An 18,966-nucleotide genomic window follows, 5' to 3' on the forward strand; every position below is an offset into this window, starting at 1 on the left:
AACAAACACATTTCCTATCATGTCGTGGAATCGTCGAGGTGCTAATAGTTTAGTCTATAATTTTAATTTGAAAATTCACTGATCGGTATCCGGTATTTCTGGCCTCAGTGATGGTTCTTCACCATTCTCCAGTCAAGACAAGACACGCAATATCGCTGCAGTGGGGAAAAGGAGGGAAAAGACGAACGCGTCCATCGCCATTGTCGGCGCAGACAACATTTCAACGTTACTATTCGGATGACAAAAAAATGCTCGTTAAAACACACCCTCACACACGCCGAATAAAAAGGTTAGAAAAACGTTTTTAACAGTTTGGAATGAACCGGTGACGAGGAATTAGAACACATAAGATGGGCTGAGAAAATGCACGACATGCCATTTGTTCGTGTTTTATTGTGATTAGGGGCCTGCCGCTATTAAGATGGTGCGACATACTGCTGCAATTCCTTCGTTTTATTTGTCTATATATAACACCGTACACAATGCTGGCGTCGACCTCGTGGCGCAACGGTAGCGCGTCTGACTCCAGATCAGAAGGTTGCGTGTTCAAATCACGTCGGGGTCATTTCTTTTGGAGTTCATTTTCCTCACGTTCCATATACGGAACACTTCATTGTCACAACCTGCCCTGGGCTTTCGGGTTAAATTTCAGGAACTATCTCAAGCGCACGCAAACCTTTTGTGAGTGTTTGAAAACCCTCGTCCCAACTGTTCAGTGTATTTGGGGAGTACAACTTGTTGTTTAACAAGTAGCTGGATCAACAGCTGTTTCAGCCATGAAAGATTCCAAGAATGTATACTTCTGAGCCTTTCTGTGACTCTTCTGGTCTCTCTCCTGCAACCGACTGATGCCACTTTGCGACAGCAAATGGCTGCATCTCCACGAAAATAACGGCAAGTGACCAGTGATTTATATTGTCATCAGGAGATTGCCACAGAGACTGCAGGTGTCACAGAAAGGCAAAGAAGTGAACGTTCTGTAACTCTGCTTATAGTGCTGTGTAGGTTCCCCTGCAAATTTCAACCAAGTATGCAAACGTTTTTTGTGTATGAGTCGTGTACATCCATGCTGTAACACACTTAAAGGATCAATGGCAACTTTATGGATTTTATTTTGCAACTGTGAGCAAGGTGGAGCTCAGACTAAAGCACAAATGTCGAGGCTTTTCACAATGCTGTCACGAGGTCATCCAGAACAGGGTTTCCCAACCTTTATTGAGCTAAGGCATGTATTTATATGAGAAAAAAAAGTCATGGCACACGACCAAACGTGTCGATTCCACCTGCTACCATCTAGTGAAAGAGCATTTAGTTGTTCGTGCTGTCACTATGCATGGATGTCATGAATAGTTAATAACTTAACAATCAAGAATTATTTAAAAACACAGCAAAGGGACCATTAAATAAAGGAACGGGAGGGGATTCAAGGGGGAACCTTGAGGGACACCATCTGAGGTTTCATACTAGGTGCTGTTGCTTCTGCTTCCGGAATTGCGGATGCTGACTTTCTTGCAGGTCTTGTCGGTGCAGCGTTCCAGGATGAGCTCGGGACTCGGTCGGGGCGGGATCACTGGGGCCTCTGGCTTCAGCTCATTCGCCGAACTGAAGCGCTGCACGGGAATGTTGCCTGCGGGTCACACGTGAATATCCTATTTATATGATTTTTACTTTGGCACCATCTTGTGGCATTTGGGACCCAAGGAACAATATTGAAGTCAGGGGCGGAACTTCATTTAGTTTGGCAAAGGCCAAAAGTAGTGCTTTGCTGCCATCTTGTTACATTTATCAGCAATTGTAATCCTTTTCTATAGAGGCAGGATTTTATTATTATTTTTTTAATCAAAGGTAGTCATCCTACCTTGGTTCTTTCTCTCCCTCAGAGGTGACTTCTCCGGCATCTTGGATTTCCTGGGCAGGGCGGTGGGCAGGCCGCCTTTTTGCTGGAGGTATCGGCGACTGTTCCTCCGGTAGGCCTCCTGGCTTAGGCGCTGCCGGCCTTGTTCGTGGATGCTCTTGGCGTTCTTAATGGTAGACCTGGAGAGAAGATACGGATGAATTTTGGCAACCCAAGCAAGGGTTCACAGCATAAGAAGGATCATCTCGATAATGGACCTGCGAGGCGGAGGCTTCTGTCCCTCTGGTTGCTTGATATTGTATTCATATTTGGCCCCTTTTCCTGCTTTCTGCAGGAACATGGAGGGGAAGTGACCCGTCTGCTCGCCTTTTCTGAGCAAAGCAGAAAAAAGTCGCACATTGAAGTCAAACATAACCCAAATGCATCATTTGATTTACGAGTGAAGCAGCGACTTCTCTACCTGACAACCCACCAGCCGTCCAAGAGCTTGTGAATGACCTCGATGGTTTCTCCCATCTCCAGCGAGATCTCATCGTCCGTCTCCGCCTTGTAGGCTCGGACCGTTACGTGCAATTCTCCTTCAGGGACAACGTGTTTTAAACAAAGCCACGCGGTTATGAAAATAATCAGAAAAGGACTAAAGATTACCTTCGTAATTTGGCTCCACGTCCTCTGTCTCCTCCGGTCCGTCCAGGGGTTCCAGGTAGGTGGCAGGAACCCATCCTCGTTTTGTTTCACATTGGCAGAACCACCAGCCTGAATGCCAACAGTCATGTTAAAATTCACAAAATGTCACTTTTTTTGGAGAGCTGAATATGACCTACCACACCCAGTGGTCACCTTTAGCTAACAAACCACTTTTTTACGAGCTAGCAAACAAACAATCATACTGCTTTATGCTAACGAGTTAGCTTGCTAGCTAGGATTCGGGCAAATTGAGGCCACCATTCTCTATGGATGTTTTGCTGAAATGGCTGGTGTGCAATGTTCTCAATTGCCACCAGGTGTCACTGCATCCCTTTTCTTTTGGATAAGAATGCTGCGAACGATCACATTTTCTTCTTGACCTTTTGGAGTTTCTCACCATTCTGGTTCTTCTCCACAATTTCCACCAAGTCCCCAGTGCGCAGGTTGAGCTCGTGTTTGGACGTCTTGGTGAAGTCTGCGATTACTCTGTATGTGTCCAGTATGATGGGCCCGGAAATCTCTATAGAGGGGAGTTAATTATGTCTGTACCTTACATATCAAATAATCATGAAAGCATCATTTTACTAAACATGAATTTTAAATGTTTATGCCATTCCTAAAATTATAGATGTTTAATGAAATAAGAAACGGTGAAATTAAGGATTGTGATGTTAAGACTTTATAAATATAAATACACAACTTAAATATGCCAGTTTATAGATACAGTAACACAAAACGTTCACTTTTCGTCCTATTTTGCATGTTTCAATATACAAACACAAAGGCCACTGAAAAACAACTATGTTCACATGCATTGTTCGCTCAATATTTCAAGTCTTACCGGATATGTTGTTGTTGACTTTGGTCTCCAAGAAGATTTCACTTTTTTTCCCTCTGAACAGAAAAGAGAAATACCGAACTGTTTTTTTTCGTTTTGTTTTGTTTTGTTCATGCACTGTGTGTGCGTTAGTCATCTGTCATTGGTAAGGTGACTCATCTGAAACCCACAATGTGGCATTTAATTTGGATGACGTAGAGATGAATTCTATTGTTAGGGTAAATATCAATCCATAAAGTTATCTTGACTAGTACTATTTTATTGCAATACAAGTGCCATGCCTCTTTCGTTAGGTAGTTAATGCTTCCTTGCTAGTTAGCCACCCTGACGGTCTGTTGGCTAATTCATCCCCTCCCTCTTTTGTTAATTGGTTTGTTAGCTCATTTGTTTGTTTGCCTTCAGTAAGTTTGTGAGTTTAAAAAAAAAATAATATTCGCCTTGAGTTAAGTCATTGATCTCCTTGTTGAGTGTTGAATGCGGCTCACTGACGTGTTTGGAGCCGGCGGGTTTTCGTCCTCCGGTCGCACTTTGAAGAAGGCGTTGAGATGCGAGCAGCGTGAGATGTGCGGCGGGAGCGCGATGAGCGACAGACAATACTCGGTCAGTGTGCTCTGCTTGCTTTCCCGAGACCTTTGGCTCTCCACCCAACGCGGTGCTGCGGAACAAAATGGATATTGAACAAATGTTAGTGAGTAGTTTTACTTTATTTTAGCTTTAATTTTCTTAAAATTCATGGTGATTCACACCTTGGATAAAAGTGAAGAATATTCAAATGTCACACAAAACAGCCTTTCAGAGTAATATTCTTTTATATTTTTTTTGTACGACCTTGACGAGAGGAAGCGCTGCAATCCAATTGTGTACAGAGTGATGAAAATTGGGGTTTTTTGTGTGATTTTGATTGCATTTCCTCTCTTCTGTTGGCTTGTCTCAATAAAGAGACAAAAAAAGAGAAGTGAAAGTTTTGACACTCAGGTGCTTCCTGAAATAAAATCCCCTACAGCGTGCAAGCGTTTGTAATTTGAAACAAATTCGCCATGAGTTCCCAGTCATTTTAAAACGTACACTTTGTATCGTGGATGCAGAAGATACACCAAAAAGTCATGTGATGAGTCTCTGTTTACTTGGGTTGAATAATGAATCAAATCCAAATTGCAATTTTAAATAACAAAGGCCTTTTAGATTAGTTCAGTGTGTTCCAGATTTGTTTGCATTACAGATTTAGTAACTCTAATTGAATTAGAGAAATAAACGTTCATATCACTTCAATTCATTTCGCAGCATGTTCCTAAACCTTTAAAAACAAAAAAAAATATGTATAATAAATCTGACCTCGTTGGTTGTGAGACAGATTTACTCTATGTGTGGATTGCATTTCTTTGAAAAAAATACATGTAAAGATCACCTTGGAAAAAAACGTGTCTATTAAATTGCAATTGCAATATTGAGGGAAACAAAATTGCACTGAATTATTATTTTTTTTCAAAATGATACCTGGCAGCGATGGAATGATTCGGTCCTTTGTTTCGATTTCTCCGGCTTCAATCGGAAACATCTCTTTCAGGGATTTCTGAGAACGGGAGATCTGCTTTATTGAACAGCCAGCCACTGTACTGACTTGTTGAAATTAGGGGCAAAAGCATTTCATCTAGTCTTGCATTAAAAAAAAAAAAAAAACAAGACACTCACGTGGAAAGTGTAGATTTCAGGATATGTCCTGAAGATCAATTTCTCGACGAGGTCGCTCCACTTCACCATCAGCATGTACACCTAAAACAAAATAAAGTGGAAAAAAACCAACAACAAAGAACATTAACACAAACTAAAGATGCTTATGATGGAAAAAAAAGCATGTTCGGCCATTTTGGGAGCCTCACATAGTGCTGACTGGGGTAAAAGCGTTTTTCAAAGCCAAGTAGCTTCACGTGTCGAATGTAGACTTCCTCCATGTTGGGATAGAAGGAGACCGACTGATGTGAGATGCTGCTGGAGGCTTATAAATGTGCGGGTGCGTCTACGTGTGCCTCTATTGTGTCATCAACATGCCGCAAATGTCACTTCCTCTTTACCTTGTCAAGAAGGCAATTGAAACGCATGCATCCTCATGAGGGTCACGGGGGGGGGGACACGGCAACTTCACTTCAATTCGAACCCAGAACCTCTCGATTCTTGAGGCGGACGAGCCAAAAACTTTCTCACTGTGCTGACCGTCACACTGCTTTCACTTGATGGAAAATGAAATGCACTGACTAGACTTTAGGGTTTGCATTGACTAGTCTGTAGGGTGACATTTGTTGTTGCGGTGCCCACTATGCACTCTTTTCATCGGTCCACACAACATGACTCTGTATCTGCAAAGTTTTCGCAACAGAAACAAAGAGGAAGATAGAAGAGCACTAACGGCAAACTTCCTCTTGTTATGGCCACAAATACTGCAAAAATTAAGTAAATAAAAATCATGATGCAAGGGAAATTGTTAAGACAGAAAATGTCATGCCTGACGTGGGCCGTTAAGCGTTCACCACGGTTACGCTCAAACAAATAGAGAACCTCATCTGACAACAAGTTAACTTGGGTTAAGTGGCGGCTCAGGGTGGTCAGGGCCCCATATGACCAAGACAAAAATTGTAATCAAGTATATGTCCAAATAGTTGCATGTTTATTTTTACATGAGCAAAGTTGTTTCATTTGTCGCTGTTTGATCAAGCAAAACCCTTATGAAAAATGTCACATACACAATTGCTCCTCTTCAATAAAATACTGTAGATAGGACCAAGGTGGGGCGCAACATTCAAACTGGCCATTTTATCAGTCAACGACAGTTGAGAGTGACGTCAGCATGCAGCTTGCTCTGACCAACCAATCAAGAGGATGGAAAATGTTGAAATTTTCGAGCTGCAGCTCACTGGCCTTGAGCCAACAAATTTGAAATACTGATCCAATGCCAATACTTACTGTAAGTAAAAGTGAAATACAGACCCTGAAATATTTAAAAGAGAAACGTACAAAAGGAATTATATCTGCTGGTCCTTTTAAAATGTTGGCAAAAAAAGTTGCCTTCTTTGATTAAATTACTTCGTGCTTGTACTCAGAAGGGAGAAATGTTATAGTCAGAAGAAAATTCAGTCAAGTACACACACCTGAAAAATAACTTTAAGTACAGTGATTGTTAGACTATTAAGTATTTGTACTTCGTTGCCACCCACCACTGGAATAAATGGATATAATGCAACAAATGGTGATTTATGTGAAGTCTTCTGACACGGAATGAAACTTGAATGCCCACCACTAAGTACAATGAGAGGTATAAATTTGAAAATGTATTCGAATTTTAACTCTAAAGTTGAAAGTAAGTCATTTTTCTTGCATGTGTATAATATTCATGAAACAGTTATGTAAGCGTTTCAAAATACGAACGCGGTACTTCGTGTCCCCTCGAATGACGGTAGGATTTAGTTTGTCCTATGTGTTTTGCCGTACAGCGCTCCAACGGTTGGGGGCGGAGTGACAAGACGATGTGGTGAGTATTTCTAACACGTCCGCAGTTGGAGAATAAACAAAGGTCAGTTTCAACTGTAAGTCACACTCGTTCTCAATCAAGTATCTCTTCAACTACTACAATGAGCGGCAGAGGCAAAGGCGGCAAGGGGCTCGGAAAAGGAGGCGCCAAGCGCCACCGCAAAGTTCTTCGCGACAACATCCAGGGCATCACCAAACCCGCCATTAGACGTCTGGCTCGCCGCGGCGGAGTCAAGCGTATCTCCGGCCTGATCTACGAAGAGACCCGCGGTGTCCTCAAGGTCTTCCTGGAGAACGTGATCCGTGACGCCGTCACTTATACTGAGCACGCCAAGAGGAAGACGGTCACGGCCATGGATGTGGTGTACGCTCTCAAGAGGCAGGGCCGCACCCTGTATGGCTTCGGCGGTTAAATTCATCGGCTATCTCCCATCAACCCAACGGCTCTTTTAAGAGCCACACACTGAAAACTTAAAGGGCACGTTTCTGAGAAAACCTTTGGTCAATAGTGGTCAATTTTCGATGTTGGTTCTGTACAGTATGATGACCACGATACGAATAAAGTGTTCGGTCTTGACTTGAGGGGTCGCCAAATGCGGCGCAGGGACAAGTTAGTATGGGGTGCCGTGTAACACAGTCAAAGTTCGAACAGTAATCGACTCAAGCGATTAAAAATGTTACCCTATTACTAGTTGCACTCTACAGAAGCTTTAAAATAAGACGGTCAACTAATGCAATCGATTAATGTGGATATCAACTTCTGAAAGCAGGATTGCTTCAATGTTTCCATGATGAGCGCCACATGTCGTGAACGCCTCTGGCGAGGGAAACAATTTGAAAGAAATTTGAAGTCAGAAGTGGGCCAAAGTAGAGATCTCCAAATAAACTGTGGTGATGATGGCAATTTCCGGGCATCAAGTATGAATGTATTAAGCTTCATCGTTTATCAACTCCCATTTTAAATGCTTCTCGTGGAATACACATTCATTTTGAACATTCAGTAACGCTTTCAAAATTAGATTGTCACAGCCACAATATTTATAAACATGCCAAATATTATCAACAAAGTAGATGGTAATGAAGCTCAATAATGTAATAAGTAACTGCTTTGTTTAAGGAAAAAAATCTAGTGGTTCTTGGCTAACCAAACGTGTTTTCACGGCTTTTTGTAAGTACCTATTTGTAGAATATAATCCAAAATGAGTAGTGGTTCAATAATCGTAACAGCAAATGCATATGCGGGGTCTTGGTATTTGTTTTTCTCGACTAGGTTTACTCGGTCCGACTCCGACTCGGCTATTATAGTTGTTGTGGGTAAAATCTTTCAGAGTCATGTTTCAACATGTCCACTGTGCGCTTGCTTGGACATACACAACCACACATGTGCTGGAAAACTTTCGGTGTCCTTTCCAAATGTCCTTTATAAACTGTATACAATGCTACATTTGCAAAAGTGTCTCCCAATCAATTGTAACCAATATGCTTCAAATGCACAACCACGAGACCATAGCGTTTGAACCGTAAACGTTCAAACGAACATCTAAAAATCGCTACGTGAAATTCAGGGGAAAAGTGGAAATAACGGACTCAAAACAAACATTAAAACTTGGCCTGCCTCGGAATGAAGAAACGTTGATCTGACTGCAATCTTCTAATGAGTACACATTCCACGCAAGTAACACCCTCAAATCACGTCACATATGTGCAAAACTATATTCAAGCTGTTAAGTTATCAATCGACTGTCATCAATTGATTTTTTCATGCATCCAAACGATCGATGAGCACGTAAGATCCTCGCGTGTGTTGCCGACTGGTAACCGCCCCGGGGTCACCGCGAGAAACTCGTGTGTTTACCATCGTCTCAATTTTCGCTGATAAAGGCAAAAATAAAACCGATCGTGGAGCCGAGTTGGTTCTAATCCACGCTCAGGCGTCTCTGCTAACGTGCGAAACTGCATCACGACCGCCACGACACAATTTCACGCATTTTGAGGACAAAATGACACCAAAAGTGGCCGCGGTCGTCTCCGAATGACAGAGAACCGGTGAGGTTTGAAAGCTCTAGTGATAAAACCAGCGCATATTAACCCACAAAAACACTCCTAGGATAAAGAAGAGGGAGTCAACTATGATCTGGTGCAAAAGATTTGATAATAGATTTGAATTTATAGCGTAGTTTGGGACTTAAAGGTGAAAGAGAAAACACAAAAAGCACGTCCACACATCGCTCGAGTGCAGAGCTGCGGCTGGGTTGAGTCTCCCCGGTTCTCATGTGCCGTATAAGTCCCGCCTCCTGCTCTCCAGTCGACAACTTGTTTTCAGCAAGACGAACCAGAGAAGAGCCATGGCAGAGGAAGCACCGGCACCAGCCGCTACGACCCCGTCTAAGGCGGCGGGAAAGGCCAAAAAGAAGAAGTCACCAGCCAAGAGGGCGAGTAGAGATGCCCCCACTCTCTCCAAGCAGATCGTCAACATCATTTCCGATTCCAAGGAGCGCAAAGGAATGTCGGTGGCTGCGATGAAGAGGGTGTTGGCGAGCCAAGGCGTGGACGTGCCCAAAAACAACCGGCGCATCAACATCTCCTTGGTCTCTCTAGTGGGTAAGGGGGTCCTGAGCCAGACCACGGGAATTGGCGCTTCTGGTTCCTTCAAACTCGCCAAGAAGGAGCCGACCGCCAAGAAGGCCAAGAAAACCAAGGATGTTAAGAAGAAACCCGCTGCCAAGAAGTCCACCACCACCACCGCTACTACCGCCGCTGCCGCCGGCAGGAAATCGGCAGCAGCCGCGAAGAAGAGACGCAGTTCCGGCAAGCCTGACAAGAAACCTAAGAAGCCAGCGAAGAAGCCTGCTGCTAAGAAGGCTACCAAGTCGACCAGCAGCCCCAGGAAGGCTACGGCGTCCAGAGCAAAGTCGAATCCCAAGTCCAAGAAGGAGACCCCGAAAAAGGGGAGGAAGCTTGCCACCAAGACAACTAAGAAAACACCCAAGAAGGCAGCAGTGAAAAAATCCAAGAAGTGAATCTTCTAACGTTTCACATTTTCAACCAACCAAAGGCTCTTTTAAGAGCCACCACATCGACTCAAAGAGTAATTCCGTGTTCTTCCTTTTAGACATGTGGCAGCAAATGCACGCTGACTGGCCATGAATAAATGAATCCCGAATTTGATTTGATTTAAAATGCTTCATAAACCCCAAAATTTGAACGTATATAATATACATAACCTCCCCAAATGTGATTTTTACTTTAAAACGTAGTCTGGGATGGGGTGTTGAAATAATAAATAGTCTAGGGGTGGGGGGACAGGGTTAGCAATGTTGCGCAGGACCGCCTGGAAATCCACCAGGTGTTTGGGAATTTAAAACCATTTTCCAGAAGTTCACCAATGCCTACTCTGATACAGGATAAACGGAGCACCTCATTAGTGTTAAGATTTTGAGCGAGTTGAATTTTGTGGACAAATGCACAAAATAAGTTCTGTCACTTGATATTAGTTTGCTGTTCAATGGTTTTGTGCCATTCTTGAATGTTTTTTTTAAAGCAAGACAGCCCTTTGCCTTTTTATGTGGTTATTTTATTGTTTGCTTCAAACCCTTTTATTGTTGGATTAGGATAGTTGATCTTTTATGCATGCATTGAAACATTAAATGGATCAAGAGCAAATATTTTGCCCATGTTTAAAGTAGCAGTTTTGTTATACATCTGTTTAGGAGGTGTAAGGACTGAAGAAAAAAAAATGGCCCCTCCCTCCTGTATTTCGTTGCCTGCCATCCCTGCTTTAGAAATACTCGAGGAACAGAAAACTGTTAAGTCAATTCAGACACTACAAAAAAACAAAAGCGAAGCTGTTCAAACGTCCGCTTAGACAAATGGCGCCTTTCAAAGTTCTCCCGCCAACGCTTTCATTGGTTCATTTCATATTCTTGTGGCCCAATCGTTTGTCTAATACAACCACACGTGACTCTCCATTCGACCAATCAGCGTCCCCGTAGTGCCGACACTCCACTATAAATTCTCCCTGTGGCGCCTTGCAATATCACTACAGACGAAGCACTCCCTTTAGACGCCATGGCAAGAACGAAGCAAACCGCTCGCAAGTCCACCGGAGGAAAAGCTCCCAGAAAGCAGCTGGCTACCAAGGCGGCCCGCAAGAGCGCCCCAGCCACCGGCGGAGTAAAGAAACCTCACCGTTACAGGCCCGGTACAGTGGCTCTCCGTGAGATCCGCCGTTACCAGAAGTCAACGGAGCTGCTTATCCGCAAGTTGCCCTTCCAGCGTCTTGTCAGGGAGATTGCCCAGGACTTCAAGACCGACCTGCGCTTCCAGAGCTCAGCCGTCATGGCTCTGCAGGAGTCGAGCGAGGCTTACTTGGTTGGCTTGTTTGAGGACACCAATCTGTGCGCCATCCACGCCAAGCGCGTCACCATTATGCCCAAAGACATCCAACTGGCTCGCCGCATTCGCGGCGAGAGGGCCTAAGTCTCCCAGTCACCCCATCACAACAACGGCTCTTTTAAGAGCCACTCACAATTTCTAAAATGGCTTCAATTCCTCTTATATCTTTCTTTATTTCGTTTGTGTATGGTGTAGAAAACGTTGCACACATTACGATTCCCATTCTTTGAAGAACAAACAAAATTATTTTCTTTCACAAAGAATGGCACCGTATAATTCCATTTTTTTGGCCTCGGTCTTTATATTTATAAGGTATAAAGAATAGCAAGTATAAAGTATTCCATAGTTCCCTGAATACTAAAGATTTACCTTTTTATATTTAACGTTGGGAATTGTTTGCATTAAAATGTCGATTTGGTGTTGCTGTTCACCTTATGGCTTTGATATTTAAGGTGACAAATATTGTAATGTAAACCATTTTGTTGACACATTTAACACTGAAGCTAAATGTGATGAAATGTCAATTCAGGTTACCTATTGCATGTCTGTAAATAATTGCTATAATTTTGAAGTTGTAGGTAAGTTACTACAATGTTCAGTACAAATACTATAAGGGTTTAAGGTGTATTAAGTACTTTAAAAAATTAAGGTGCGAATACATTGATGAGCTGGTCATTGAAAATTAATCAAATATGATAATGGTACACAAGATGTTTGGTCATTTGGAATATTGTGTACATTTTATTACATGTATAAATACATGTGAACATTGGTAAATACTGGCATTACGAATGAAATAAATATACGATTTTAAAAATGTCCTTTTAGGACATTTATAAATATGAATGTATGACCTATTTTGTATTGATTATTCCTAAATCATTTTTAATAAATGACACGACACTGTCAATGTTTATTTGCATACTATACCAATGAAAAATCCTGTTGCCCCACCCACGTTCCATAGTATTTATCTGTATCTAAATTTCAAAAAGAAAAGAGCGCGACAACTTCCTTGCCCTATTGGCTAAAAGTTCTCCGCCCACTGTTTCATAGCAGCGGTGGTACGTCACTCCACACAAACCAATCCTGTGCGAGCAACAGCGCACAGAAATTTGCATATCACGAATATGAAAAGCTCAACTCGGCCAGTTCCAACTTCACACAACGCCTTTCAACAAAGTTATCAACATGCCTGAAACAGCAGTGAAAGCCTCAAAGAAGGGCTCCAAGAAAGCCGTGGCCAAGGTCAACAAGACCGGCAGCAAGAAGAGAAGGAAGAGCAGGAGGGAGAGCTACTCCATCTACGTGTACAAGGTGTTGAAGCAGGTCCACCCCGACACTGGCATTTCTTCCAAGGCCATGAGCATCATGAACTCGTTCGTTACCGACATCTTCGAGCGCATCGCCGGCGAGGCTTCCCGCCTGGCGCTTTACAACAAGCGCTCCACCATCACCTCCAGGGAGATCCAGACCGCCGTCCGCCTGCTTCTTCCCGGTGAGCTGGCCAAGCACGCCGTGTCCGAGGGCACCAAGGCTGTCACCAAGTACACCAGCTCCAAGTGAAGTGCTATTCTTCAATCTCTGCAAAAGGCCCTTTTAAGGGCCACCACAAACTTCTCAAGACTTCATATCCATTAGCTTCAACATTACTTAATTGCCTCCCCAGAGATTGAAGTGTCAGTTTATTATTTTGCGAAGTGAGAACAATAAACGTGTATGCAGTTGCATAAATCGCTTTGAAAAAGGCAACCTTTAGAATTTTATGTAGTGTGACAGTATGCAAGTATGTCCTTATTACCAATTTAGAGCAACTTATTTACAGTAACTTAGTTGAAGCTATCCTGATCGCTTTGACATGGTTTCGGTCATAACGGCCGTCAAGGAAACGGTAACTACCATGTGGGCCCCGACGATGATCTTGACAGCCCTGGCCTACACTATTTAAATGTATCACGAAACCCGCTTCGTGTACTTTTGAGGCATACAGTACGATACAAAAGCAGTATTAGAACTTTAATAGAAAGGTGACCGTTTTTATAGTTGGATAAAAAAATACATGTAAGCGCTTTTGAGCGGCACATAAAATTGCATTGCCTACTTATACATACAGTTCACAGGATTCTTCAACTGTTTCCGTAGTGTAGTGGTTATCACGTTCGCCTAACACGCGAAAGGTCCCCGGTTCGAGACCGGGCGGAAACATATTTTATCCAGAAATCAAGGGATTTTTTTTTTCATTATTCTAATCCATTTTAGAAATTGTAAATGATTTTAAAAGTAGGTGTATGGGCCGAAAAAAAGGCGTTAAAAAGACTACTGCAACTGATGGTCTGGTATACATACCGGAAGTTCCGCTCCACGTGAGCCGACCAATGCTTTATGCAGCAGTTGTGGGCTAAACCGTCTTTCCGCGTCCATAAAATGACTTCAGCGCCGTATCGGGCAGGTAGGAAGTGAAGGAATGCATTGCTTGGTGTGTTCGCTTTAGCGGTCTTTGTCCTATGTGCCGCAGACTAATCGCAGACAGAACGCCTAGTTAGCGTGAGCTATTTACATATGCTAACGCGAGCCCTCGAACTGCCTGCTGTTTTGTTTTGGGCTGCTGTGTTTGTTATTTATTTCAAGTGGCTTCGTCTTGAACCAACTAGTTGAGCTTGCCCGGGCCCACACAATGAATCTAATCATTTGTACTAGTGGTTTGAGAAGATGATAGGCAACCACATTCTCCGACGTGGTATGAATATGTTTTAAACTCAATTCGATCTCAAATGTACGTGTACGTGTTCATCTAAACGCGGCAGGTTTTATTGTTTTATATTATTGTTAGCCACTGTGACGTAGTTTGAATATTGAAACTATTTGGGCAGTATATATATATATATATATAATATGAAAGCACATTTTTCTAACAAACATTTCGCCAAGGTGCCACTGCGTTGAATGTAAAAGTTAAACACAAGTGAATTGTAACTTTGGCAGTGATTCTTCCGGCTTCCCCTTACATAAGTATTCAGTTAAAATATATCGCAGATGAAAATGAAACAACAAATGTACATAGATGACTGCTTCAAGTCAACACAAACCGTTCTACAAAGATTGTATGTTCAATTACAACTGAATTGGATTAAAATGATTTTGTACACCACTAGAGGGCGCCGATTTCTTACTATTGGAACCTGGAGCTACCACACTCCGAGAATCTTTTTTTGTTTGTTTTTGTTTTGCACTTCATTCTGTTTTATAACCCGTTTTCATAGGTTCCATTTGGATCTGCTCACCAACGGCCTGATGCTGGAACTCCTGGACTTCTCTCGCGTCCTTCTCCAGCACGGCCAATCGCATCGGCAACAACCTTGCTGGAGCAGAACTTTGGCATCCAGGTCAGCCAAATCCCAAGGGTCATGTTTCAGAAGCGCAAAGCTCTGGATCACACCGGAGCGGACGCCAGGATAAAGCGATCGCTGCAGCGCACAACCGGCGACGCCACGGGAGAATTGCCGGTCGATTCCTACATGCGCCCACTTGACTTTGAGGCCGAAACGCAGTCCGACTCGAAAGCCGTGGCCGCCAACGAAGACGACGGACGGGTTCCGGTAAGGGCAACTCGCACGGACACCCAAAGTGGGATCGGCGAACGCTCTGATGAAGGAGCTCAGGACGGTAACGCGAGGCGGAAGCTGTGGCTCCTGCGTGGCATTTGCTCCACGCGAATCCTGACAGAGCAGAAAGCCGAGAGCCAGTTCGAGAGCTGCCGGGAGATCGGTTTGGACTTTGACGTCGGCTCTGGCGCCAAACGAGCCTTGCATCTGCGTCTGCTCACCAACAGCGTCCTGATGGAGGTTCAGCAGTTTGCCACGGCCCTAAATAAAGGCTCGGTGAGCTTCTTGTCGGACATCCTGGAGCGCAACTTTCGCATGGCCCTCCAGGAGGCGCACAGCACACAGACTCTGGTCAGGGATTTAATCACGAAATGGAAGGCCCTCCTCGCACATCCCGACAAAGCGCAATTTGAGTTCCTCAACGGCAGTTTACATCTCCCGCGCATTTACGACGGCGGAAAGGAAGTCGAGTCAACAAAGTGCGCGGCGCCATCCTCGGACATGGATCCGTATCCTTTCTGTAAGAGGATCGGCTTGGACTTCTGGCCGACGGACGGCGTCAAGCTGCCATTGTCTGCGCTGACCGTAGGCGCCCTGCTGGAAATGTTCCAATTTGTGGAGAGTTTGCGCGGCACGACGACCGAGCTGATCAAGGACATCCTGGAGCACAATTTCAATTTGGACTTGCGGAGTGGTGACAGCCGGGCCGCCGCCGTGTTGCAAAAATGGTGCGCCGGGGTGGTCCAAAAATGGCCCAACACGCTCCCCGGAGACCCGTGGCTCAGCACGCCCGTCTTCACGCAGCTCGAGTCGGAGGACCGCTGCGCAGGAATAGCCTCGAATCAAGAGACGAACGTCGCGGCGATCCAATCCAACGACTTCCGCGCCTGCGAACAAATCGGACTGGATCTCGACGTGGGCTCCAAATGGGGAGCCAAGAGTAAGTTGAGCCTGCAACAGCTGACCAGGGGCGTCCTGCTCGAGGTGCACCGCTACGTGCGGCAGAACCGGCTGCGCTATGTGCCTTCCCTTTTCCAAATCCTGGATTACAACTTTGAGCTGGGCTACCAGAACTCGTACAAGGTGGAGTTCGCCTGGTCCGTCGCGTCTCAGGTGCTTGCCATGGCGAGGAAAAGTAACAGGAACGACAATTACCTGAATACGGTCTTCGAGCTTCCCTTCCAGCTCCCGCCGTCGTCACCGTCGTGGTGCAAAGACGAACCGGAGGAGGAAATCCTCCACCAACAGGATCCTGGTGACCAAGATATCGTGTTTGTCCAAAAACTGCAACCTGTTGACATCGAGGTGGAGATCGAGTAGGTTTCTGTAGTTGTCTTTTAGGGCAATGGCGCAAAATAAAAATGTTCATTTCCTGCCATGTCTTCTGCTCAATCGATGCATTCATAAAGCCATGAGAAATTCCCAAAACTTAGGAAAACATTTAGGAAGTCAGGGGGGGGGGCAAAAACCTTATGACTGACTAACAAAGGATGTTTCCGCCCGGTTCCAAATCTGGGACCTTTCACGTGTTAGGCAAGCATGATAACCACTACACTATGGAAACAGGTAATAATTATTGTGAACTGAATACGCTTTCACATATTATAAAATCAAGCCAAACCAGTTGCATTAGTCCAACGCCTTTTTATTTCAGGTCATACAGCTACCCTTTGAGTCATTTATATTGTCATAGCTGGATTAGAATAATGGAAAAAAAATCCCTTGATTTCTGGATAAAAGATGTTTCCGCCCGGTCTCGAACCGGGGACCTTTCGCGTGTTAGGCGAACGTGATAACCACTACACTACGGAAACAGTTGAAGAATCCTGTGAACTGAATATATAAGTAGGCAATGCAATTTTATGTGACGCTCAAAAGCGCTTACATGTACTTTTTTATCCAACTATAAAAACGGTCACCTTTCTACTAAAGTTCTAATACTGCTTTTGTATCGTACTGTATGCCTCAAAAGTACACGAAGCGGGTTTCGTGATACATTTAAATAGTGTAGGCCGGGGCTGTCAAGATCATCGTCGGGGCCCACATGGTAGTTACCGTTTCCTTGACGGCCGTTATGACTGAAACCATGTCAAAGCGATCAGGATAGCTTCAACTAAGTTACTGTAAATAAGTTGCTTTAAATTGGTAATAAGGACATACTTGCATACTGTCACACTACATAAAATTCTAAAGGTTGCCTTTTTCAACGCGATTTATGCAACTGCATAAACGTTTATTGTTCTCACTTCGCAAAATAATAAACTGACACTTCAATCTCTGGGGAGGCAATTAAGTAATGTTGAAGCTAATGGATATGAAGTCTTGAGAAGTTTGTGGTGGCCCTGAAAAGGGCCTTTTGCAGAGATTGAAGAATAGCACTTCACTTGGAGCTGGTGTACTTGGTGACAGCCTTGGTGCCCTCGGACACGGCGTGCTTGGCCAGCTCACCGGGAAGAAGCAGGCGAACGGCGGTCTGGATCTCCCTGGAGGTGATGGTGGAGCGCTTGTTGTAAAGCGCCAGGCGGGAAGCCTCGCCGGCGATGCGCTCGAAGATGTCGGTAACGAACGAGTTCATGATGCTCATGGCCTTGGAAGAAATGCCGGTGTCGGGGTGGACCTGCTTCAACACCTTGTACACGTAGATGGAGTAGCTCTCCCTCCTGCTCTTCCTTCTCTTCTTGCTGCCGGTCTTGGTGACCTTGGCCACGGCTTTCTTGGAGCCCTTCTTTGAGGCTTTCACTGCTGTTTCAGGCATTGTGACACTTGCTCAGGTAAGCGATTTCTGAATTCGACTTGGCTGAGTGTCGTTTTTATAATTCTGCTATGCAAATTTCTGTGCGCTGTTGCTCGTACAGGATTGGTTTGTTTTGGATGACGTAAACACGCTGTTTTGAAATCGTGGGCGGAAAGCTATTAGCCAATAGGCTACGGTACTCGTCGCGCTTTTATTCTATTTGAAATGTCGATAGCGTCTCCCGAATACCGCCCAGGGGACGACAGGGGAATTTTGCATTAAAGTAGAATGCAAATGAATGCCAAAAGGTTACAATCCTTGAATGGCTCTAGTACCACATCCACAAAAAGTAAGACAAGTCAAAAGTAGTCTCCCTTCTCGGTTCATAAATGAGAGAGACGGATATTTGTTTTCAGAACGTTTTAAAAATATTTTGGTTGAGTTTTTCCGACACACTTATTGTCCTAATTTTTAATTTTGCACACGAATACACAAAAAAAACTAATACTAAAACTAAACTTAACCAAACATTTCCAGAAAAAAACACAAAAAAACGAATAAAAACTAACAAACCAGCTTTGAGAATTAATAAAAACTAACTAATGAAAACTCCCAAACTATCATCAACTTGGCCCCTCAACAGACTGGAGCGTTTCAAAACACTTATAGCACATTTCCATCCTGGGGTGAGCAGGTAACTAGCAACTGTTAAAAAAATAACCCTCTCAATGTGAGTTTATATGTATCTTCTTTCTAATGATTGTGAGAAAATCATTAACATGAGTGTCTTCACGGTAATTAATGTCATTTGCTAAAAAAATAACAAGATGCCACCATAATAGCATCAATCTTCAAAGCAACTTGAAGATATTTGTTTTATTCGAAGTTCACATCAAACCATTTGCCTTTCATACTAAACTAATGGCTCCGTTTCAAAACGTTTGCTGACCCTCCAAGTTGAAATGAGTCAGGAAATGGCTCTGAAGAGAGCCTTTTAGTTTGATTATGTGTCAGAGTTGACACCGCACTTCCGAGTCTTTCTAACTGTTCTTTCAAACGGTTTCTTGGCTTTGGCTTTCTTCCCAGTGGGTTTCTTCATTAATTTAGCTTTCGGAACAAGCTGTCAGTTTTTGTAGACGAGGCTGTCAACTGGAGAGTCGGGGGCGGGGCTTGGCAGGCACATGAGAACCGGAGAGACTCAACTAGCAGCAGTTCTCCACTCGAACGAAATTTGTGTTTTCTCTTCCGCGTTTCAGCCCCAAAAGCGCGCCGTGAAAAACATCTACCCACACGCTTTGTACCCTCCAAGCAAGATAACACCCTTACCTTTTGACCC

The 18,966-nt window shown here is 43.9% G+C and overlaps 7 protein-coding genes and 3 non-coding genes across 10 annotated transcripts; 7 read left to right on the plus strand and 3 right to left on the minus strand.

Annotated features, from left to right (window-relative positions):
- Positions 1–493: 493 nt before the first annotated feature.
- On the plus strand, positions 494–565 carry trnaw-cca (transfer RNA tryptophan (anticodon CCA)). Its single transcript has one exon. It is a non-coding gene; the product is annotated as a tRNA-Trp (tRNA).
- Positions 566–1,080: 515 nt separating this feature from the next.
- ncf1 (neutrophil cytosolic factor 1) lies at positions 1,081–5,420 on the minus strand. The gene is made up of 11 exons (XM_052047202.1): positions 5,258–5,420; positions 5,070–5,150; positions 4,875–4,950; positions 3,870–4,035; positions 3,384–3,436; positions 2,940–3,062; positions 2,504–2,611; positions 2,316–2,433; positions 2,113–2,226; positions 1,859–2,034; positions 1,081–1,627 (listed from the first exon to the last, which is right to left on the minus strand). Exons 1-11 carry the CDS (start codon positions 5,327–5,329, stop codon positions 1,464–1,466), a joined length of 1,251 nt encoding a protein of 416 aa, XP_051903162.1. The 5' UTR covers positions 5,330–5,420; the 3' UTR covers positions 1,081–1,463.
- A 1,489-nt stretch (positions 5,421–6,909) lies between these two features.
- LOC127588480 (histone H4) lies at positions 6,910–7,360 on the plus strand. Its single transcript, XM_052047219.1, has one exon. It carries the CDS (start codon positions 7,001–7,003, stop codon positions 7,310–7,312), a length of 312 nt encoding a protein of 103 aa, XP_051903179.1. The 5' UTR covers positions 6,910–7,000; the 3' UTR covers positions 7,313–7,360.
- A 1,864-nt stretch (positions 7,361–9,224) lies between these two features.
- On the plus strand, positions 9,225–10,135 carry LOC127588470 (histone H1-like). Its single transcript, XM_052047209.1, has one exon. The coding sequence runs from the start codon at positions 9,245–9,247 to the stop codon at positions 9,917–9,919; it is 675 nt and encodes a 224-aa protein (XP_051903169.1). The 5' UTR covers positions 9,225–9,244; the 3' UTR covers positions 9,920–10,135.
- Positions 10,136–10,757: 622 nt separating this feature from the next.
- Positions 10,758–12,208, plus strand: LOC127588476 (histone H3-like). The gene has a single exon (XM_052047216.1). The coding sequence runs from the start codon at positions 10,968–10,970 to the stop codon at positions 11,376–11,378; it is 411 nt and encodes a 136-aa protein (XP_051903176.1). The 5' UTR covers positions 10,758–10,967; the 3' UTR covers positions 11,379–12,208.
- Positions 12,209–12,439: 231 nt separating this feature from the next.
- On the plus strand, positions 12,440–13,092 carry LOC127588479 (histone H2B 5-like). Its single transcript, XM_052047218.1, has one exon. The coding sequence runs from the start codon at positions 12,486–12,488 to the stop codon at positions 12,858–12,860; it is 375 nt and encodes a 124-aa protein (XP_051903178.1). The 5' UTR covers positions 12,440–12,485; the 3' UTR covers positions 12,861–13,092.
- A 334-nt stretch (positions 13,093–13,426) lies between these two features.
- On the plus strand, positions 13,427–13,499 carry trnav-aac (transfer RNA valine (anticodon AAC)). Its single transcript has one exon. It is a non-coding gene; the product is annotated as a tRNA-Val (tRNA).
- A 160-nt stretch (positions 13,500–13,659) lies between these two features.
- On the plus strand, positions 13,660–16,276 carry LOC127588456 (uncharacterized). The gene is made up of 2 exons (XM_052047193.1): positions 13,660–13,743; positions 14,555–16,276. The coding sequence occupies exon 2, from the start codon at positions 14,699–14,701 to the stop codon at positions 16,214–16,216; it is 1,518 nt and encodes a 505-aa protein (XP_051903153.1). The 5' UTR covers positions 13,660–13,743; positions 14,555–14,698; the 3' UTR covers positions 16,217–16,276.
- Positions 16,277–16,637: 361 nt separating this feature from the next.
- trnav-aac (transfer RNA valine (anticodon AAC)) lies at positions 16,638–16,710 on the minus strand. The gene has a single exon. It is a non-coding gene; the product is annotated as a tRNA-Val (tRNA).
- A 403-nt stretch (positions 16,711–17,113) lies between these two features.
- Positions 17,114–18,333, minus strand: LOC127588477 (histone H2B 5-like). Its single transcript, XM_052047217.1, has one exon. It carries the CDS (start codon positions 17,649–17,651, stop codon positions 17,277–17,279), a length of 375 nt encoding a protein of 124 aa, XP_051903177.1. The 5' UTR covers positions 17,652–18,333; the 3' UTR covers positions 17,114–17,276.
- Positions 18,334–18,966: the final 633 nt, after the last annotated feature.

Source organism: Hippocampus zosterae, chromosome 16 (assembly GCF_025434085.1).
Source record: "Hippocampus zosterae strain Florida chromosome 16, ASM2543408v3, whole genome shotgun sequence".
Classification (NCBI taxonomy): Eukaryota; Metazoa; Chordata; class Actinopteri; order Syngnathiformes; family Syngnathidae; genus Hippocampus; species Hippocampus zosterae.